Genomic DNA, 23,265 nt, shown 5'->3' with positions numbered 1-23,265 from the left:
TTTTCATGTGAAAATTTCTAATTCCCTTTTTGTAAGAGAATATCCTCAATTCTGCCAAATTCTTCACATCTTCTTGTATTTCTTGGCATTCTTAGTTCCTCCAAAGATCCAAATACATTCTCATTCATCCCTAAATTACTGGAAGTTTGAAAGTACTTTAGGAGTGGCTATCTCACCAAATAAGGTGTAGGTTTTCTATTTCTCTTATGTTTTTCACTTTCTTCAAAATATTTTCTAGAACCTTTTAAGTCTAGAAGGAAATTGCCCACTATCTCGCTCAAGACGCTGGAGTTGTACCAAGTTGCACCAAGTTGCTACCCCACCAAGAGTGAAACTTGAAGCAAGACCCAAATTAGAAAACTTTCATGTGATAATAAAACCACAACTCAAATCAAAACCAAAAATGATTTACAATGACCAATGTAGTTGTGCTTTGAGTTAAATTGCCTAACAATTACTATGTGAACCTAGCATTTTCAAGATATAATTTGTCACCAATCTTGCAATTTTTTTTAAGAAAAGAAAAGGAATATGAACTTACAACTTTATGAGTTAAACACACTTATTTTAAAATTTAATCATCAAATTTGAACTAAATGACTGAAAATTTGATTCTTCTTATTGTTTATTTATTTATTGTCCCATTTGTTCATAATTAATGCTAATTTAAGTTTTAAAATTAAATTTTAATTATAAATATAATGAAGTAGATGACATTTATGTAAATAATATAATTTTTAAATAAGAAAAAATGGAATTCAACTTTTATTGGCTTGAGTTGAGAGTTGAACCTCCCTTGTTTTGTTTATTATTTAATATGTCTTTTTTTCAGTAACCACTTTTCCACACAAGAAGCAGATGTATGCAGTGACCATTTAATTTCCAAGTAAATGGAATAATATATATATACAAAACTGTTTCCACTTTCCTACACAAGTGAGGTTTTCAATGCTTCAACTATGACCATAGAATTCAAAATTAAACCTGACCCAAACGAATGATATAATATTTTTTTTTTTTTTTTTTTGACAAAAAAGTGACAAAAATGGTATAGTTCATACTCTAGAAGACTAGGATCCGTGCAAAATTAAAGATGAAGCAGTCAAAAGAGGGGATTGCTCTTAAGACCTGGCGGCATCGCACAATCCGACTGCGCCCACCCAATTCTCTGCTTAACATTATCGTAAACAACCAGCCGTCCTCGCAAGGAAATGTCTGCAAAGAAGAAGCTTTTAAACATAATAAGAGAAACACTGTCATCTGGTAAAGATCAAATTTTGCCAACTGAGTAGAAGACACGTTAGAAGCTAATAATTTTGAAATTTTTTAAGTTCTCATGAAAATAAAATATAGTTTGATAAATGGGTTTCTCTTTTTCAAAGGATCAAGTACTGGAACTGACCTCCAAGTATATAGGTTGACTCATCCTGCACCCATCTACCATCAAGGATACCCAAGCAAATATTGCCATTGCTCTGTAGAAACACATCTGCACTATTTCAGCAAAAAGTCCTCAGTTTTCCTAGAGAAATTAAGAGCCAACACTTCTTACATTCATGACAAGGTAGCCCTCGGGAGGAATAACTAATGTTGCAGCTCTAGCCCACCATCTGCTCTCAAAGTGGATAGTTAAAGGTTTAAAGAACCGTTCGACATCTTTAATCGACCTGCAAGAATCCTGCTAGTTCAGGTTCACTGATACATGGCATAGTTATCGATAAGAAACTTGTGAGGAGTGACATGCTAGTCAAGTCACATAAGGGAGTGGAAAGTGCTCTCTATCGGATGACTAGACATGTCCCATGTGTGGTAGCATTCATCCATTGGTGCATCTGGATATCGCATAACCAGCCAGAAAAGTAGATTAAGTAGTTGATTCTGGGAAAAGGTCCTCAAGTGAGACCTTCATGAGGCACTTACAGTAACACAAAGTAAAGAATTAAGTACCCGATTGAGAAGTTAACCACCCAACAAACAGGTAAGGTCGGATCTGATTTGTCTCGCAGGAAATGCTCGAGGCTGAGGTCTTGGAACTGCAACAACAGCCATAGAAACAGAACATTAAGAGGAAGGTCAAGAAAAACTTCTAAAAGTCTTTTATTCTAGCTTTGGGCAAGTAGAAGCACTTACAGAATCCATTAACCTGGTATATGCTTCTTGTTTTAAGTAGGTATAGGAGCTGCCACTGTCAAAAATTACTCGTGCAGTGTTCTTTCTCCCTCCAACTACATCCAATTGTTTGCTCCCATAGCTTATTTTCTTCAATTCTGCCTGGTAGAACTTTCTAAAAGACCCAAACATTTGATATCATAAAAAAAAAAAAAAAAAACAACTTTAAAGAACTAATGGCAAGGAAGGCCAGGCCATGAGCCTAAAAATATATATACAAGCATTATCAAAAATTATAGTAGGGTAGAAGGATTGTAAATAGGGGTTTCAGAAACATTTGGATCCATACATATAACAAATAACTTAAATTAATATAAAAATGGTCACAGTTAGAGACCTTAAGTCCACTTCATTTCAGTACTAATTTGAGTTTTAAGTTGTAAGGGTAGGTTAGTCTATATAAGTTAAAGAGTATGGGGCATCCATTAGGGGGCACAGTGTCAGTTTATGAAATTTATGCAATTATAAGCCAGAGTAAGCATGTAAAAGGGCACCCACTCGTATGTGGGACTTGCCAAATTGTAAAGGGTAGTAAAAAGTATAGTGATATGCAAGTCCATGAGAAAAGGCTGAGTTGAACCTAAAACTATTTTTTTCTGCGTTTTTTTTTTTTGTTTGTTTGAATGTTGATTACACACGTACACATACCCTACCCCTGGAGAGACTTGAACTCAAGACCTCACCCCAGAAACCCTCCCATGCCACCATTGAGCCAAAGGCCCATGTGATTTTTTGGGTGATTTTTTGGACACAACTGGCAAAATCCTAGCCTTCCATTCATGCTAAACTCTCCCTTAACCAAGCTAAAGTATTAACTTAAGCACAAAAACTCCCCACCAAGCCCAGGTCTGTAACAAATTGGTATCAAACCAGTGATGGTCCTAGGGTGGCTATAGTCGGGTTGAGTTGACAGGTAATTTTTGTTCCTCTTTCGGAAACATCAGATTGGGGAACTCTAGCTTTGTCATACTCTCTCCCTCTTTTACACATCAAGGAAGACTTGAACACGGGTTTTTGCTTGGCGCTACCAGTTGTTCAACTTACTTCAGAATTAACTCAGGATGTGCTCCACATGTTCAAAAGATGTTCAAAAAAATTCTCTTGAGACTCAAGCTCTAACAACTAGATCACATATGGACAAAAATGAAACCCTCACATTGTAAAATTTTAGATGGATGGGCTTACTTCGCATATGGATAGGTTCACTACCATAACCGGTCAATTAGATTGAGATCCATATGGCTAATCAAGTTCTCTCAGAATGGGTGCGTCAGCTGGAGACTGACCAGAGGGAGGTGGAAGCTAGGCTAGAACGCATGTAGAACACGATCCTAGTCAACTTGAATCAAATGCATGAGGCTGCCATGGAAGAAGGCAAACTGGAACACAGTAAGGCTGGGAAGTTCCAGCTTATAGAGCTCAAGACATGAAGCATGTGCCAAAGGGGAGAACAGCCAAGCCTCGAAAGGTTTGACTTTCTGAAATTTAAGACTGACTATAACACAACAGATTGCGCCTCCAAGGCAAAACACTTTTTTGAGTTCCACTAAATCTCAGAAGTCTCCAAAAAGTGCTGTTGCTCGCTGTCTCCACTTAAAGGGGATGTACTACCTTGGTTCAAATAGTTCTCATGAATGCTACCCAATCTAAATTTGCAAGCCTTTTTGCATGCACTATGTGTATGTTTGGGGCCAACAGAGTACAAAGATTTTGATGCAGCTTTGTCAAAGTTACGAGTGCGGTCATAGCTTATCAAACAAATCAAAAGGTCCACAAATTGCATTGATTGAGAAGAAGGCGCAAATAGTTTGTATTGTGAGCAGCTGGTGAATGGAGCACAGCAGTATCTTTTGAGTTTTATGCAATTAATAGGTTGAGCATGCATGTAAAAAGGCGTCCACTCATAAGTGGAGCCACCAAGATGTAGAGATTCATAAGAAGCACAATAATATGCACATCCAAGGGAGAAAGGCAGAGTTGGACTCAAAAACTGTTTCTTTTTTGTCTCTGGCAGCGAAGCCCCAGCTTTACATCGACACTGATCAGTCCCTTAACCAAAGTCAAGTAGGAACTCAAGCCGACAAGTCTCAGGATAAAACCTGTCTCTAATTCCATAGGAGAAGATAGATGAGAGAGAGGGAAAGAAGATAGGAAGGAATGAGAAGAAAGAGCAAAGTGAGAAGTTTGTGGAATAAAGGAGTTGGATAAAGGGTCTTGCTTGATCCCTATAAATCACTGTATAAAGTAGTGGATATTCCATGCAAACTTGAAGGGCAAACAATCAGTCTCCAAAAACCTATCTGAGATAAGGGTAGGTAGACTTTTAAGATGCTTCCTAATAATATTCATGAACCACCATAGAAGGACTAAACACAAAAAGTAAAGTTTTAGTATAGACAAATAAAGTATTGACTTGAAAAGTCATTAAAATGCATAGAATTTGAGACTAGACAACCCAACACAAAAAGTGAAGTCAATAGAAAACCATGTATGATGCCTGAGGAACAAGTGCAGCATTAAGAATAACCAGCAAAGTTAAGAATTGATTTTCATAAACTATTGGAAACTTACAGAGGACTATTGATCATTGGAACCCAAGTCATTGCATGATGAGGAAATTGGTAATCACCTAGGAACAAAAATCCACCTCCATGGACATCGGGAGGAATACAGTGGCCCACCAAATTACTAATGAGCCCTTGATTTGCCAATTGAGAAGGGAGGCTAATTGCAGATTTGCCAAGTCCAAGAATTCCATCTGTCTTTGCAGGTGACACTAAAAGTTGTCCTTGCTGGTCATAAGCACATCTGTTGCAAACCATTACACAGGTCCATGAGTAAATTTTACCACACAGGCCAAACTACACATATCCAGAATTTAATGAGTGAGATATTCCAGACCCAAAAATAAGGTTTGATTTTGCCAAGGTTTCATTTGCAAACATAGCCAGCAGTTCATCTCTTGCAAGAACACCAATAGACGAACTCTGATCAGCATATACTACTTCATAGTCACATTGTTCACATGATTCACATTCAGCCTCATTCTGAACACCTTGGACCTCCAGGCACAGAGATTCCTTGGTGGTCACGATATTCTTTCTGGAAGGCCGATACAAAGGATGTGGACCCTACATAGGTCCTACATTCAGGGACTTGTAGCATATATCTTAAATCAAATACCGTGCAATTTGGCAATGACAAGAAATATGGATAAGACAGTACCTGCGCACAGCTAGTACATGGAGCATCGCACTGTATCCATGTTAAGGCATTTCCAGTATCCATATCGAGATAATAAGGTCTTGGAGGATTTCCTATGAGGACAATCGTATAATACAATCTGTCTACAGCAGAAGACAGCCAAATAGACATAACCAGACAAATCAGAAAGACCATAAAATGAACTGAGGAAGACATAACCAGACAAATCAAAAAGACCATAAAATGAACTGAGGAAGAACCCTGCATATATTTGACAGAACCAGCCTGAACCCAAAACGCAATTGAAGGTAAAGACCACAGACTGAATCAGAAAACTGTAGCTGTATGCAGAAAGCATTGGAAGCTTCATGGGAAAACCCATCTCGTGAACCATAAAGCTAAGAATAGAATATAAGAAGTTCCAGAAGAGAGTGAGTTCCCATATCTCTATTGGCAGCAAATCCTTTTTATCGCATTCTGTTGTATCTCTGAACAGAGCGGTCTCAGCAGACTTCCAAGTCTCATAGAAGAAAAGCTGATTCGGAAAGCTTTACACGACATTAATTGCGAAGTTCGTATCTTATTTTTAGGATTCAGTACATATATGATTTTGGAGTTGAAACTCCATCTTAAACGGTTTCCTTAAACAGAATTTTAAGAGCATCAGAGGTTAACCAGGAGGTGTCCAACATACCCATCTGGATAAACATTCCCTTTCACAGGAAATATTATTGACGAATTCATTGCAACCGACGAAGCCGACCGAACTCTCTTGCGATTTTTCAATTTGTCACGGCCAGCAGCATCACGTCTACCCACGAAACGACCCAATTTAAGCTCGGTATCTCGCTGAACCGGGCCAACATTGGTGAACTTGGGATATAAAGGAAAAATAACAGAACTGAGTTGACTCTCGTTATCTGAGGAAGTGTCGCGCAAATCGAAGGTCGAATCAGAGAAGAAGAAGGCCCAAATTAAAAGGGCAACAACAGAGACACCCAAGAAGCCAAAAATACGAATCCGCCTGCGGAGACGTCTTCCGACATAGGAGGAAATTCGAGGGACTGTTGGTGCTCGAGCCTGGGGGCGTCCTCCTTGTTGATGTTGTTGTGGAAGTTGAAATTCATGTTGGCCCGACAGAGCACATGCAATGATTGTTTTTCCTTGAGAAGGATCATCTGCAGGCGGAAGGGCGATTATAAAAACCCCTTTCACGGGCTGATCCATGTCCCCCATTTCAACTCAAAAATTGTTCTTCCGTTCACTATGTTCTCCTATATTCGTTCTACGATTTGGAACTAGGAAGCCTTTATTCGTTCTACGATTTGGAACTAGGAAGAACTGCAGGAGATTTCGAGGAAGGTGAGAAGGATGAAACTTGACCTCCGTTTGAATAGAACTTTTTGAAACGTAGATTTTCGCGGTTTATTTATTCAGATAATCGTATAAAGATCGTAGTCAACCGTCGCGGAGTGATTAAAGCTAGCCAAATTATTTAGTCCGTATATGGTTACAACTTGCTCAAGCGTAAGGACGAAGAAACTGACGTTAACTGACGAGAGAAGATGCTATCACTTGTTTATCGAGTGACGAAAAAAACAGTATTTCAACATTTTGAGGGAATAGTGAACCTTAACAAGCCAGAACGAGAGGAGCAACATTTTCAACACCTGAACCTCTATTTATATATAGATTAGATGCACTAATGGTTGGCTGATGGGTTTAAAATTTAAAACTTTAAGCTAGGGGGCTACTTTAGATTGGATTTTTTAGGGATTTTTAGGCATGTGTTGAATATAAATAAATTTGAGATTTACGTTAGGTAACAAATTTTTATTAGTTAGAGTTTGAATAAGGAATAAGAGGGTTTATCCTCTTTGCCATATAAATAGGCCTCGTAAATCACTTATAAACATCTTCAAATTTGTAATTAAAATTTCTATTTTATGTGAAAGGCTCATTTTTCTTCATTTGGACTTAGTTTCTTCTTAAAAGATAGGTTGACTACCTTACTTTTCACCCAAAGTAAGTTAGGTTGCACATTGAGGGATTAGGAATTTTTTCTTGCTCAGTCTAGTAATGTGATAGTTGGTATCAAAGCAAAAACGTTTCAACCATGGCTTCATCATAATTGATATTGGAAATTGCTCCAAACAAAGGTAAGAAAAAAACATTTGAAACTGACTCTCGTTTAACTTCTTTTGAATCTAAGATTCAAGAAGTAGGGGACATCCAAGAACATAACCTTGAATCGGTTCAAGGGCTAGAGGACGATGTGCATGTTGCCATTACGATTCTAAAGGCGAATACTCGCAACAACAATGACGAGGTGTGAACGAAGTTATAAGAGATGCGGATGAGAATGACAATTCTTAAGCAAACCGTTTTGAATAGGAAAATGGTTCATATGCACATGAAGATCAAGGTTCCTAAACCTGAACTATACGGGGGCATACGAGATCCAAAGGCGATTGAGAACTTCTTATGGCAAGTTAAGCAGTACTTCAAAACTTCAAATCTCACGAATGAGGAAGCAAAGGTTAGTACTACATCTATGTTTCTCATTGATGATGTTATCTTGTGGTGGAGAAGAAGGGTTGGTGATGCCGAAGATGTTAAAAACTTGATTGACACTTGGAAAGATTTCAAGCGTGAGTTAAAGTGCAATTTCTTTCCTGAAGATATTGATTACCTAGATTGAAAGAAATTGCACGCATTAAAGTAAAAAAGGGACGATTTGTGAGTATATTCAGTCATTTACTTTTGAAGAGTTGAGGAGCTAGGGAATTGATTGGTGCAACTTCCTTATTTAGTGATGGACTATCTGAGAATTATTTTATTAGTTATTTTTTAAGATTTTCATTATTTGGTATGTGTTATTGGGCCCAGGCCCATTTTAATTATTGTTATTGTGTTTCTTTGGCTGAGACATTATTATTAAAAAAAACTTATCAGTTGCTGATTGTTGTCAGTATTGATTATCCTGACGAAGAAAAAAACACATGATGACCCCAAAATATTATCTTTCGGGTTATTACATGTTAACTCCATTAATTGGCATTTATTACTCCTACCATTTGAGAGTTAGTAGCCTGTGGAGGGACACCGTGATGGAGGAGTTTATTATTACACTTCTAAGCAATGCCTATAGACCCATTACCCACAGAGGATAGGAGTGTGCCCAACATCCAGTGTGTCTATTATTCACCCAATAGGTATTTTTTTAGCTACCCTGAGAAAGTGGGTAGACTTGTGCGCCACAATAGGGCTACTTTTTGGCCTATGAAATTAAGTGGAAAGTATTTTTGACTATGACCATTTAACTGGATTATGGAGGGATGTCTTACGGCTAGGAGTGATTTTACTCTATCTTATATTATGTCAGCTGGGGTCTCTTCGAAAAAAGAGACCACCAGCTTGAGGGGGAGTGTTAGAAGATATGGTGGAGTGTTATTTTATACGGGAAGATCCTATACATCATTTGTTGCAAGTTGGGCATTCATAATGTTCTCTCACCCCTTCAGGGGGAGTGTTGGAAGATAGGCCTAAGCCCACACGTCCAAGTGTGTGGAAGATGGGCTCAAACCCACAGACTAATGAGAAGGCCCACATAGTGTTGGCATGATGGTAAATAAAGAGTCATCTCATAAAAGATGGCGATGATGTAATTACTTTATAATTTATGTCTCTTATTTACTCTTACTAAGGCAAAAAGTATTCTTATAATATTAATAGTTTTGATATCTATAAATACAAATTAAGGGTATTCTTGTCCATAACCCTTTTTTTCCTCTTATTTTCTCCCAAAAGGTGTCTTTCTCTTTTTCTCCATGAGTTAAATCCACGGAATCCTGAAAATCAACATGTGTGAAAGTCGATGAATATGTCTCATAAGAGTTAGGGAATTGATTGAAGATATGATGTGATCAAATATAGGATGTCATTGAAGATAGGGGTGTCTTTGTGGTTATGTAGAGGTGTGATTGAAGATAGGGATGCTTTGTGTTTGTGTTTATGTCTTTTAGGTTGACACAGGTCTTGGTTTTGTAGTTGTGATTATGTTTGCAGGTATCCATGGATAATATTACAGACAAACAAACAAATTATGTTCACCATGGCAAGATACGATCTATTCCATTGCAATTAACATGTATCGCGTTCTTATGGGATTGGTGGTCCATTATATTTGCAAAAGGCATTAGAAAAATCACCTGTTAAATTTTGAAAAGTTTACTGGATGACTCAAACTGTCTTTCACAAATTAGCTAACATATTAAAGAGTAAAGGATTCTTATAAACTACAAAGACTATCTCAGTGGAAGAACAACTTGCATATTTTCTCCTCATTGTTATTAATAAAATAGTATATTTATTTATTTATTATATAAATTATTTTTATTACTATATTAAATTAGTGGTTTAAGAGTGGTAATTAAAATATTGTTAAAGTAAGCATTTGATCAAATAATATTAATTAATTAATTAGTATATTAATATATTTTAATACTACATTAAATTACTTATTAGAATAGTAATCATGTTTGTTTAGGTTAATTATATGTTTAGGTATATGATTTATTTAGGTGTATTCTAAAAAATAAATCATTCTCTTGTTTACACTATATTTTTTATTTTGGTCACTAACATAGGAAAGTGTTTTCCCGTGCATTTTACATCTACCACACTTGCACTTACACTTGGTAATTCACTTTCACTTACACTAGGTAAGAGCACTAACCCCCCCAAAAAAAAATTAGAAAGATAAGCTTACCTGTGGTCTATTTTGTGACTTATGTGGTGGAATAAGTTGAGGACACTTGAAATACGAAAATCCCTTAAAAATAGGCAAGATTGCTTCGATTCTGTTGTTGTTGAGAGAAGATTGTATTTAGGGAGGGAAGAGAGATGGGGTTGTTCTCTCACCGAAACATTTATTCACAATTCTTGAATACCAGAAGATGGAAAACTTGAACTCGAACTCGAAGCTCCCCCTCTTGTCATTGCCGAGTCCCGAAAGGGGGTTTATTTAGTAACCAAGCCGACTCACAAGGTCACAAACTGAACCGCAGCTCACTTGAGTTAGGTTCCATTACTTAAATGAGCACGAACCGCTAGTCCAATTCGATTCAAAATGCTTTCAATCTCATGCCACCCCAGAGAGCCGATCCGAAATCGTCCAAGTGGCTGACAACTAGGGGTGGCTTCGAACCGAGCCGGCTCGCCAACGACTCGAGTTCGGCTTGGTTCGATTCGTTATCTCTCTAGCTCAAGTCGAGATCGACCGAAGCAGGTTCAGTTCATCAGCTCGCGAGCCGGCTCGAGGTGAGTCAGGATCAATATCGGGATCGGGATCGGGAGCGGGGGGAATTTTTCCTCCCCTCGTCACCGCTAAGCCCCTCCCGTCAGCTGTTGTCGCCGCCTCTACCGCTGTCAACAACTACTCGTCGGCCGCCTCTGTGGCCGTCCGTTCGATTTCTTCCTCTCCTCGCCACCGCTTCCATCACTACTGCTTCCATTGCCGCCGCCTCCGTCGCAGACGTCATCCCCGACGACAGGTCCTCCTCGGCGCTGTAACCCCCTTCCCTCTGCGTCGTCTCGGCGAAAAACCAGAGCCAGTAAGTTCAGGGGAGAAATTAGGGGAGAAATAATATCCCCCCTCCCCGCGCGAAGATGATTTCACACGTGCGAGATCATAAAGTAAAAAAAAAAAAAATTGTTTCCTTAAACTTTCCTTCCTCATAGCTCTTGAAAAAATTAAAATACATTTTATAAAAATAAGTTTCTATGAACTATTAGTGTCTCATGTTTTTTTAAAATATTTTTCTAATTGAAAATTCTTATTAAAAATCATATAATTTGCTAAGTAAGATTTTCCTACCAAGATGGGGTAGAAAATTGTATAGAAAATTTTTGAATAAATATTTAACAATTGATGTTGTAATACTTTTAGTATGAAGCAATTATCATTGCAATTTTGTGTTTGAGATTTTATTTGATTAAAAAATTATCGATAAGTATAATAATATATTAGATTGATTATTAATTTTTATTTATTTCCCTAAAAGAGGCAATAAAAAGTCCATTTAACTTTCCTAAAAAACTTTTAAAATATTTCTTGTAACTTTCTAATAAGTCACTAATAGTAATAGGATTTTATTTAAAGGTTTTTTTTGGGAATATGTATCATAGGAAAATATTTCTAGTTTTTCCTAGAATATAAATTTTCAGTAGGCCATTTTTAGTAGAAATATAGGGACCATTAGTGCCTCATATTTTTTGAAAATATTTTTCTAATTATAAATTCTTGTTAAAAAATCATATAATTTTCTAAGTAAATTTTTATTGCCAAGATGGGCTAGAAAACCGTATAAAATTTTTTTGAATAAGTATTTGACAGTTGATGATATAATACTTTTAGCATGAAGCAATTTTCATAGCAATTTTGTGTTTGACATTGTATTTGATTAAAAATTTATCGATAAGTATAGTAATATATTAGATTAATTATTAATTTTTATTTTATTTCTTAAAAAAGGCAATAAGAGGTCCATTTATCGATAAGTAATAGGATTTTATTTAAATGATTTATAGTTTTTATTTGGGTGATTGTAAATTGATATTGATATTTCATTTAATTTTGTTGTGTTTGATTATTATATGGAGTTTATTCATAATGTTATGCAATGTATAGAGTGTTTAGACTATTTTGTGGAGTGTATAAACAATTTCATGGAGTGTTTATGGAATGTATAGACAATTTTATGGAATATTTATAGAGTGTTTATGGAGTGTTTAGACTATTTTATGGAGTGTATAAACAATTTCATGGAGTTTTTATAGAATGTATAGACAATTTAATGAAGTGTTTATGCAGGTATTATGTATATAGATTATGCCTAATTTTAACTAGAGGTCAAGCCGAATTTTATATAAGTATTATATACATAGATTATGCTCAATTTTAAGTAGAGGTCATGCCCAATCTTATACATGTATTATATATATAGGTTATGCCCAATTTTATGTAAAGGTCATGCCCAATTTTATGTAAAATATATATAATTTTATATACAATTTATTTTATATATCGTTTTTTGAAAAGTTTTAAATGTATGTTGAAGTTCGAACTTAGCTCAAACTCGGTTAAAATTTTTTGGCTCGAGATGGATAACGCTCGATACGAGGTTCGGCTCAAAATATTTAAATCAAGTTTGATTCGAACGTATGTAGGTTCGGGTTCGGCTCGGGACCCCTACGGCCAACCCCTCTCACGTCCGTGAGTGCAGGTTTTGTCATTTTCTACGACTTGGTAGTGATGACCCTTTCGGTATTAAGAGTTTCAATGAGGACAGAAACAAGAAAAAACTCTTTCTCGTCACGAGCTTCGCGTGTTGCTTTAGTGCAGTCAGTGGGAAAATAGTGCTCCCTGAAAAACATTCAAGAGATTCACTCCCCCGGCCGACCATCGAGAAGAAACACCTGCACTAAACTCTTCCTTCTCTGCTTCCCCTTCCCGTTGCTGTTTAATTACTTAATTGCCGGATCCGGATATGGACGATGAATAAGCTCTTTCAAATTCAGAGTAACTCCGCCCTTTCTCAAATCTCTCGGGGTAAATCAGTCATTATATTGACACCCTCCATGGGTCGCGTGTCTCGAACCGTGGGAAGATTGAATTTATAATTCAACAATCATGGACAAGGACGGAGTATTTTTAAGGCCCTCCTTTGCTACTGATTTACGTCCCGAACCCAAGAAGCTCTGTGGTAATTTATTTCTAATAGAGGGGGTATATTTGATCTGCGAAGCATCTCGCCATTCCTATTTCAGGCGCGCGTTTGCTCTCTCTCACTGGCTCTGTCACTTCCACTCCCTTCAGCTTCGATGGCTCTAGTTGGAATTGACGATCCTCTGCTGGGTCACCCCACGCCGGGGAAGAAGAGTAAAGTCATCACTAAAGCTGTGCTTGGAGCGGCGACCACTATAGGTGACAGTTCTTTCTTACTGTTGGACTGATTCGTCTTGCTTTTGTGAATTTTTAAATAATAAAGTGAGTGAGAATGAGATTTTCTTCTTCCGAAGATAAGCTTTTGAAAAATGAGAGATCGAAAAACATAGTTCGGTTGGTAGGTCATATGGGTTGTTCTTGTTCAAGCTTCTGTAAGCTGGATTCATGCCGTCTTTTTTATTCTAGAAAATGACAGTTGAATCAGTTAAGAGTAAGCGAGGAGTTCCCCAGAAGTTCGTCCTTCCTTCGTTTCTTTTTGGTTGCGGAATATATCCTATGCATCTTCGATTTGAGACTTTTTGATAGTTTGGGTTCAGATTAATAAAATTGAAAAGTGATCATTGATTAAGCTTCTCGTGTCTTGACACTTTACCCCATTAGGTGTAAATGATGAGTTCGCCAGAATGCCATCTTATCTTTTTTCTTTTCTTCTTTTTGTTTTGTGTGGATGAAAATGTGCAATTCCTCTTCCATTTGAGACTCTTTGATTGCTAGAGTTATGATTCATAAAATAGATGTTACGACGTTTATTGATTTTAAACTTTTTTAGTGATTAATGAAGAGCTTCTCGAAGTCTTGATTCTCATCTTATTTTCGCATATTATAAAAAAACGAACTAGGAATTAGAACTTCTGGTCAATCCACAAAGTTTTAAACAAAACTCCGTCTTTCGGTTGTTGCAGCCGTGTTGGTCCTGGTTTTTTACAGCCAAATCAACGCCAGCGGCGGCCGATGGGAAGGGCTTCTATTGAAAGGAAGGAGGGGGTCGGAAGAGAACAAAAGCAGAACAGGTTACGTGATCGAGGCAGAGGAAGGTGCGGTGGCGGCCGAGGACGGGCGGTGCTCAGAAATTGGGGTTGCAGCCCTGAGAGCCGGTGGTAACGCTGTCGACGCGGCTGTTGCCACTACGCTATGCCTCGGCGTCATCAACCCTATGTCAAGTGGGATCGGCGGAGGAGGCTTCATGGTGTTCCGCTCCGCTCAGACCGGCCGAACGCAAGCCTACGATTTCAGGGAGACCGCTCCTCTGGCATCTTCCCAGGTCTGTGCAGCTCGGGAGCTGATACTCCGAATTGATTTTTATTTTAAAATTTGCTCTTTCATTTTATTGATAGTCGGCGTGCTTCACGGGAAATTTTTAAATCAGTTTCAGCTAATTGCAGTGTTTGCGTGCTACGTTAGGGTGAAGATAACTTACTATAATACTTGATTTTGTTCTATTGTCTTCTGTTATAATATTTTGACAATTTTTTCCTTAAAATTTGACTGGTTAACCAAATTACGTGCAGAACATGTATGACAAGAATCCAAAAACTAAGGCAGAAGGCCCGTTGGCAATGGGTGTACCAGGGGAGATCGCTGGGCTCCATGCTGCCTGGATTGAACACGGACGACTTCCCTGGCGGTCCCTCTTCCAACCCGCCATTAAACTAGCTAGAGAAGGTTTTGTCATCGGTGCTTGTCTAGGAGAATACATGATGTACTCCAAGGATCAGATCATGGCTGACTCTGGTCTGCAAGAAGTCTTAGCACCCAATGGGAACCTGCTACAAAAAGGCGATATTTGTTATAATCCCAAATTGGCTGACACTCTGGAACTGATCTCTGAACAAGGAGCTGATGTTTTTTACAACGGGATCATTGGTGAGAAACTGGTGAGAGACGTGCAAGCAACTGGAGGTATTCTGACAATGGAGGACTTGAGGCAGTATAGGGTGGAAGTGAAGGATGCTATGACTGTGAATGTTATGGGTTACACCATATTGGGCATGGGGCCTCCTTCCAGTGGAACTGCTGGGTTGGCTCTGGTGAGTTGTTATTCATCATAATTTGATCCAGATTCATTAATGTTGTCTTTGTTTGCTGCTAAGTGAGATCTCCATTTTGTGAAATTCAGATTCTAAACATTCTAGAGAGCTATGGAGATGTAGATGCTGCAAAAGGGCCACTTGGTCTTCATCGCTTGCTTGAAGCACAAAAGCACATGTTAGCCGTGCGAATGAACCTTGGAGATCCTGATTTCGTGAATAACACAGAATACGTGTCTGCTATGCTTTCCCAGTCATTTGCAGGACAAGTTCAGCAAATGATACTTGACAATACCACATTTCCGGCCAGCTATTATTTGGCCAAGTAAGATCAACTTCAGTTACTCTTGTTTTACTTACCTAGAACTGAAATAAATCAGTTGCTAAGAGAAAAGATCAACTTCAGTTACTCTTATTTATCTAGAACTGAAATAAATCAGTTGCTAAGAGAAATCTCATCCAAAGCTATTGGTTTTCTCTGCTAAGACTATCAGTTGTAAGACTCTAGAAAAAGTATCAGTAATGCTTCTCTCTCTTACCATTTCTTTTTATTTTTTTCAAAAGATGGAGCCAGCTGCTTGATAGGGGGACCAGCCATTTTAACATTATTGACGCAGATCGAAATGCCTTATCGATGACAAGCACAGTTAATGCTCACTTTGGTGCCGGCGTGCGTTCGCCTTCCACTGGTATTATACTTAATAACGAGATGGATGATTTCTCTATGCCAACAAAGGGTACAGCAGATGGACTTCCTCCAGCTCCTCCCAATTTTATTCAGCCAAAGAAAAGACCTTTGTCTGCCATGACCCCCATTATAATTCTGAAGGTACTCTTTTGTTCATTCAGATTAGACCATTTACATACTTTAACACTGCCTAATTAATCTGCTTGATGACCTTTTTTCATACTTTCTCACTCTATATGCCGAGTATGTACTAACACAAATTTCATCAATTTTCAGGATAATCAGCTAGCTGGTGTTCTCGGAGGCAGTGGTGGTCTTTACATTCCTCCAGGGGTGATTCAAGTCTTTCTCAACCATTTCGTCTACGGTATGGAGCCTCTGGCAGCCGTCAAACATCCGAGGGTCTATCACAAGGTAGTATGAATCTAATACCCTTTTAGTTAGTGAAGCACCTTACGTTTTGCTGCTGTTGTACTCAATGACTAAATCATCTGTGTTACAGTTGATACCAAATGTAGCGATCTACGAGAAATGGATTGTGTATAACGGGGACGAGATTGAGCTTTCGGAGGAGGCCGTGCAGTTCCTGGCCAGCAGAGGACATATTCTGAGCGGTCTGCCCAGGGGGTCCGGTTGCCAACTGCTTGTGCATGATCTGCATAACCCAGTTAAGATGAAGGGAGATGGAAGAGGAGGGTTCAGGAATGGGGTCTTCCGTGGCAAGCTGACTGCCGTTAGTGATCCAAGAAAGGATGGAAAACCGGCAGGTTTTTGAGCTGACTGAACGTAGGGTTGTAATTTTTCGTGGAACCTGATGTAATGATCGATAATGGAAGGGTGAGGTTGGCTTTTCTCTTCCACCCGACTACACTGATCTCAATAGTAATACAACAGTTTTATGCCCTGTTATAATAATAGCTTTAATATCATTAAGATATTATGTCATGAATACTTATTTTAAAAGCAATTGAACACCAAAATTCATAGAAATAGATCATCAAGAGATTCACTTTAATGTTGCTCTTACCAACCACATTTTTAACTCTTTTTTTATTACAATTAAACTATCTTTGTCCCAATTACACCCAAGTCAAATACGTAAAGATAAGTTCTAGAATAATTAAATAACTAAACATAAATAAAGACTAACATAACTAAAACACTTTTAACTGAAAATATTTTGTGATATCTCCTTCTATGACACTCTTCTTATAATCCATATTAATTCTAGCTATGTTACACTTTTTATTGTGAGAGAGTCATGTAAGACTCTTTTATACCTACTCTTCAACACTCCCCCTCAAGCCGGAATTTATAACTTCAACTTGTAATGAAAAAAAATCTTGGTCTTCAATTTTTTTTGCTAAAAAAAATTCTTCATAGATGCAAAAACTTCATCTTTTGTGCTCTCCCTTTTTTTAATATTTTGATCACATAAAAATTACCACAATATGTAAAACATAATACCACTTTCTAGTACTTCTTACTCTTTTTCTCCCCCTAAAACTGGGGATAAACAAGACATAGAAACATAACTTGGACAAAACACAATATGGGAGAAGAAAATCAGCCCTAACAATACAACAAAGCCCCATACACCAATAAAAATGGTTATAGTCTGAAACACAATTCGCCCAATTTTAAAGGTGGAAAAATGACCCAACTTTGGGGCTTAACAAAGAAACTACTCACTTTTTAAGGGTAGCTCAAACACAAATCACCTCTTGGGTAAAAAATAAAAGACTTGACTCAAGCTAGATATTGGGCACACTCCTATATTTTTTAGGTTGTGGGTCTATGCATTGCTTTGAAGTGATGAAAACACAAGAAGATAAACAAAAGAAATACTAAAGAAAAACAACTTTAATTGGAAGGAGGTGACTACGTAACACTCATACTTTCAAAAGAATCTAGAATATAACCTTTTTTTTTTACAAACTAGGCGAGACTATAACAGTAGAAGTTAATAAATTTGACCAAAAGTGACAACAATTTTAGAGTTGACAATGTGTAAGATATACAACCAAGTAACAAAAATGCAAAACTCGAAAACAACATTGAAGCAAAAAATTTTGCATACCTTGAACAATTACATATTGAGTGATTAATTCTGACTAAAAATCTCTAATTAGAAGAGAAATTTGGCTAAAAAATTAGGATTCTAGGAGAAAAGGAATCCTAATTCACGCCAATGCATGGAGAAATAATAGGAGAGAAAATAGGAAAAAAAGGAAAGTTTTTTTGCAGAACTGCCCTTTTGATATCAATATCTCCCACAATATAGATCACAATCACAAACAATTTATTTCTTAGGAAACTAGACTGAAAGAAATTTAATTTGATACCTAATTTTGCATAAAAAATGTTGTTGTTAAATCTTTTATGACCTCTTTTTTTGTTCCATTTTGTAGTTTGACCCTTACTGACTTCAATGCAAATATTTCCTTAAATATAGATCAGATTGACTTAAATTTTCTTTTTCATAAAATATACTTCTTTTGAAAGAAAGAATCTGATATATTTTGGACTCTTTAATTTGGCCAAGCTGAGTACTCTTTTTCTTTTGCCAGCATGACTATTAACTCTTTCGAGATCAATATCTCTTTCTAGAAAACTCAGATTGACAATTGATTGGATAGGTAAGAAAATAGACTTACGGATATTTTATTTGTTATATAATTCTTCATTTAAAGTCTCAATCTTTATAGTATAAAATGTCTCGAAAGATGAAGTTGTCTTCTATTGCTCAATCCTCTCTTACAGTCTTACCTTTTCTGCTTCAAATATTGATTTATCTTTGTAGAAAACAGGCACATACAAAATTATTTTTGTGTTGGGAAGTAGACTAGTAAATATTTTGTGAATATATAATTTTTTATTATGAAGGTTCAAACACCAAGGAAACAACGGTACCGGAACAAGAAAGAAAAAAAAGATAGAATACGAACCTAAACTAGTTGAGATGATAAATAAAAAAATGATCACATTATCTTTTTGGGTTGACTAAGTCAACTTACAGAACCCGTTTTGATACCATCCTGAATTTCTGGAAGAGAGAAATACTTAGGGGGGGTTAGTCAACTTGAAGGACAAGATGATCTTCAACCACATAACACCCTTCAACACTTGAAGTCGTTAGTGGAGTGCAGATGAAGCTTCATCTCGATGCAGGGGATGAAGGGGCCCTTCATCTCCACGGTTTAATTTCAATCATGTGGAAGAAGGCCCTTTTTGATCTTCTTCGAATTGAAGGACGGGCGACGCTCGTATTTTTTCCTCTCTCTCCTTGCACCCCCCCATCGCGTGTCGTCATTTTTCTTTTTTCTTCCTCTCCTGCACTCCCTTCCCTCTCTCGTCTCCCTGCGCCCCCGACATTGACCTCGTCCTTCGTCTCCTTGCGCCCCCGACGTTGATCTCGGCCACCACCTCAGTTCCCTCTCGTCTCCGGCCTCAACTCTCGGTTTTCTCTCGGCCTCGCCCTCTCTCTCGCACCCCCTCTCTCGTCTCCGTGACTCCCTCTCTTCTCTCGGACAAGCTCTCTCTCGCTTCTCTCTCTCTATTCCCTCCCGACCTCCCTTTCTTCTCTGTCTTCTCCCTCTCTTCTCCCTTTCGGCCTCCCACTCCCTTCTCTCTCTGGCTAGTCTCGATTAGGCATCGATTTCACCCTTCGGCTTCGGATTTCCCCAAATTTCAGAAGGTATGCCTAAACCCTAATTTTTTTGCATTAAATTAGTGTTTTATTTGATTTAAATTTATTTTCAGTGCATAATTGAGGGTTATTTGTGCATTATTTTGGGATTTAGGGTTACGGTTTATAGTCTAAATTCTTATATATGATCAGTTTTTTGATGGACTTAAAAGGGAAAGGAAATAAGAGAAGATATGGTTTTGTTCAATGGAAAAGCCAATGTTTTGATAACAGTGGGATTTATTTATTTTTATTTTTAGTTAATTTTTATATGGAAAACTGATCTCCTGATTTCAGTGGTTTATTACTTTTTAATTCTTTTGTGAGGTAGGCAAATGTGCTTTATCTTGATATTAAAGAAAATCATAAAAAGCCTACATAAGATAGTATACTGTCACTTTAAAAATTAGGTGAACATTTATGCATATATATATATCTGTGAGCTTTAATAAACGGCATAAATCCCTATGTAGATATTCACATGATGCAACTGTAATGTAGTATTTGGCCGGGATACTGTACTAGGACCCCGTCATTTTTGACCTGTTGCAAACTTCAAAACCACGATCCGTGTAAGACATGAAGAGCAATCCGAACCTGCTACCCTCCTTCAGAGTATATTTTAGTTTATTAACTCTCTTACTATTGGTGAGCTATAGACAGTAGAATTTTTAATATTTTCTACCCAGATATTATGTGGCAGATGGAATGACGTGACTATGTGCTTACCATGTAGGTAAATGCTGAGAGATCTTACCATCGCAGTGTTGGCAAAATTCTAGACAATCTCCATGCTCAGGTACATCATATTACAACCCAATGCCACAAATTTTGTATGTGTATATTTTTTTTACTTGTACTCACACAAACTACTGCAGCATTTTGCATCTTTGTGAAGAAATTTAGTTTCTGAATCTGTACTGTTTTGTTTCTGTTGGGAATAGAAGATTTGGCAGAAGTAGGCTTCTGAATCAAACCTAGAATACACAGCTTCTTCAACTGCTGAGCAGAATTCAACGGAGTGCATAGATACCAAACATTCTAATAAACCCAATGATCTGCAAACTGCTATGGAGAAAAATATGTTTTTTGTTGCAAAAGTAAGGCCTTAACTGTGTTAAACAGTTTTTGTATGATTTGTTTCTGACCATAGAGCAGTTCGATGCTGTGAACTGTTTGAATTAGCTTATGAACTGACAATCAAAGGTGCAGACATCTGAATTAGCTTATATCCTCTCTCTCCTGGATTCCACTTTTTATAACTGAATTTGTTTCTTTCCTAAACCTTTTTCTCAAAGGCTGTGAACTGACTACCAAACATGCAGACATCTCATGCTTTCTAAAAAATCTATCTCCCGCATTCCATGTTCTATAACTGAATTTATTTCTTTCATAAATCTTCGTTTATGACGATAGCTACACTATTTCCTTGTCCACCTCTCTTGCAAATTTTCTATTTTCTATTTTCAAACAGCTATGCCCACTGTCTATTTGATACGTAATCATTTTGTGTCCTTTCGGTGATTAGTACAAGCATGACAAAAGTTCTTTCTGATGCAGTTAATAATTTGACACTGCCATTTTTATTTGTTTATATTCAGGTTTTACATTCATTTGATGCACAGGCAGAGGGTGAACTTAGTCTATCTGTTGGTGACTATGTTGTCGTTAGACAGGTAATCCATCTTGCTATTCTGGTGTGAACTTGCTGATATTATATGGTATCATCTTCAGCTGCAACTCTCTATTGATCTCGACTGGAACAACAATATTATCTGTTTCACTGTAAACAAGTCCCGCTGGTGCAAAATTGTAGGTTTCTTAGACTAAACTGGGTGAGCATAATATTTGGTTTTTCTTTTTGCATTCACTGTAGAAAATCATTAGAATCTCTTCAAAACGCTTCTACTCTCTTTTGAACGATCAACAGGTTGCACCTAATGGCTGGTCTAAAGGAGAGTGTAATGGAACGGCCGGTTGGTTTCCTTCTGCTTATATCGAAAGGAAAGAGCAAATTCTTGCAAGCAAGTTGGTTGAAGCTTGCTCACAGTGATTTCCCAAATCATCTTCCGAACTTACTTGTACATTGTGTAGCTCCATTATCATTTGTACCCATTTGTATCTATTCATTGCATTATTTAGCTCTGTAACATCCCACTTGGTTGCAAGTGTACAATCTCCTGGTAACTCTGTGTAAATTTATCACATATAAAGTAGTTGTGGTTTCATATGGGAAGGTTGTGATAGTGCTTTGTTTTAAATTCATTTTCATCCTATGGAAGACAAGTAACAAAATGGTAGGGCTTAGTGTCTCATTCAGGTGTCTTTAAGGGTTTTTTACTTGGACTTGGACTTGAATCGGATTTGGAACCTGATTTAGATACAAGAAAATCCAAGTTGGATCGGTCTTAGGGTTTATTTGGAATCCTAGAAAATAAAATAAGAATTTGATTATTATTATTTTTAAAATAGTTAATAAAATAAGATAATATTTTTTTTTTTACTTATTTTTAGAAATAATAATAATTAAATTCTTATTTTTATTTCTTTTATGTTTTTTCATGGGTTCCAAAGAGACCCTAGGTTTTTGTGGACTTATTTTTTACCGGTGCGAAGAATATTCTTGAGATTTTAAAGTTATTTCGTAAGATTATAACCAGACCGTCCATTCGTGTGGGTCTAAATTTATTTGGCAGTGACCTATTTACCCCTGACATCCATGTGGAACGATAAATGATGGTTTACTCTTATACTTTTGAACATGCGTAATTTATATGTACTAAACTTGTAACTCGTTGATTGTAATATTAAAGGCACGAACTCGTTATTTGAATAATTTTTTTAGGTTATTTTAAAAGGTGTATATGTATTTATTTATTATTTTATTTTATTTTATTAATATATTAAACTTCATATTTAAGTCTCTGGTAAATAAAATATAATTAAAGTATGCATTTGATTAATATATCATCATTAATTATGTCAAAATATATTATTAATTAATACAATGCAAATCTATCTTATGTTATTAATATAATATTTTTTATTCATTAATCAGAATTTTTTTTATTTACTCTATTGTATTAGTGATTTAATAGTGGTAATTAAAATATTGTTAACTCAAACACTTTGGTTTAATTAGTTCATTTTTATAATTATTAAAATCAATAATTTTAAATTTCTATAAGATGAAGTTGTCCACACTAACACCCTATTTCAAAGATTTCGAAGATGAAGTTGTCCACACTAACACCCATTTTGAAGATGAAGATCATGTAGATACATAAGATGAAGATGAAGATGTGTCACCATGTCTCTATTTATAATAGAGGAAACTATTGTCCCAGTTACACCCAAGTTAAATACTTGAAGATATATCCTATAACAATTAAACAACTGAACATAAATAGAAGATTAACATAACTAAAACACCTTTAACTGAAATTCTTCTACGAGACTTCCTTCCATGAGACTCTTCTTAAACTCCACCATATTAATTCTGGCTTTGTGAAATTTCTTACTGTGATAGTCATGTAAGACTCTTCTATACTTGCTTTTCAACAATGATATAATCCAAGTTATAGCTAGCATGATTAAATGATTTGGGAATGAGTCCAAGAAACATTAGGCTGCATGTTGTGGTTCTAGTCTTTTATATTGATTTTCCTTAATAAATACTTGTTATGAGTTATCTTTGAAG

The 23,265-nt window shown here is 36.7% G+C and overlaps 2 protein-coding genes across 3 annotated transcripts; one reads left to right on the top strand and one right to left on the bottom strand.

The window, feature by feature from the left end:
* Nucleotides 1-882: 882 nt before the first annotated feature.
* LOC137957125 (aspartyl protease APCB1) lies at nt 883-6,703 on the bottom strand. Of its 2 annotated transcripts, XM_068804847.1 has the most exons (9): nt 6,068-6,703; nt 5,395-5,512; nt 5,071-5,300; nt 4,741-4,977; nt 2,131-2,284; nt 1,948-2,033; nt 1,553-1,667; nt 1,403-1,475; nt 883-1,215 (listed from the first exon to the last, which is right to left on the bottom strand). In XM_068804847.1, exons 1-9 carry the CDS (start codon nt 6,607-6,609, stop codon nt 1,103-1,105), a joined length of 1,668 nt encoding a protein of 555 aa, XP_068660948.1. In that variant the 5' UTR covers nt 6,610-6,703; the 3' UTR covers nt 883-1,102. The 2 variants fall into 2 exon arrangements, with proteins under 2 accessions (XP_068660948.1, XP_068660949.1); XM_068804848.1 differs by lacking the exons at nt 883-1,215; nt 1,403-1,475 and having other exon boundaries at nt 1,559-1,678.
* A 6,544-nt stretch (nt 6,704-13,247) lies between these two features.
* Nucleotides 13,248-16,826, top strand: LOC137956963 (glutathione hydrolase 3-like). Its single transcript, XM_068804641.1, has 7 exons — nt 13,248-13,360; nt 14,065-14,423; nt 14,671-15,189; nt 15,279-15,514; nt 15,754-16,018; nt 16,154-16,291; nt 16,380-16,826. Exons 1-7 carry the CDS (start codon nt 13,258-13,260, stop codon nt 16,650-16,652), a joined length of 1,893 nt encoding a protein of 630 aa, XP_068660742.1. The 5' UTR covers nt 13,248-13,257; the 3' UTR covers nt 16,653-16,826.
* Nucleotides 16,827-23,265: the final 6,439 nt, after the last annotated feature.

This window comes from Aristolochia californica, unplaced genomic scaffold (genome assembly GCF_029961685.1).
Source record: "Aristolochia californica isolate CCGP_79_NKW_82.1479 unplaced genomic scaffold, dmAriCali1.0.hap1 SCAF_2, whole genome shotgun sequence".
NCBI lineage: Eukaryota > Viridiplantae > Streptophyta > Magnoliopsida > Piperales > Aristolochiaceae > Aristolochia > Aristolochia californica.
Note: the sequence above shows the minus strand (reverse complement) of the source record. Positions and strands in the feature narration are given on the sequence as shown.

Excerpts from the sequence above, each read along its gene's own strand:
- LOC137957125 (XM_068804847.1), bottom strand. The coding sequence starts at position 6,609 with ATGGGGGACATGGATCAGCCCGTGAAAGGGGTTTTTATAATCGCCCTT. Across the intron at positions 5,513-6,067 it reads GGGAATGTTTATCCAGATGG|ATTGTATTATACGATTGTCC; the intron begins GTATGTTGGACA and ends TGCTGTAGACAG. Across the intron at positions 4,978-5,070 it reads AAATCAAACCTTATTTTTGG|ATGTGCTTATGACCAGCAAG; the intron begins GTCTGGAATATC and ends GGTTTGCAACAG.
- LOC137956963 (XM_068804641.1), top strand. The coding sequence starts at position 13,258 with ATGGCTCTAGTTGGAATTGACGATCCTCTGCTGGGTCACCCCACGCCG. Across the intron at positions 15,515-15,753 it reads GCCAGCTATTATTTGGCCAA|ATGGAGCCAGCTGCTTGATA; the intron begins GTAAGATCAACT and ends TTTTTTCAAAAG. Across the intron at positions 16,292-16,379 it reads ATCCGAGGGTCTATCACAAG|TTGATACCAAATGTAGCGAT; the intron begins GTAGTATGAATC and ends TCTGTGTTACAG.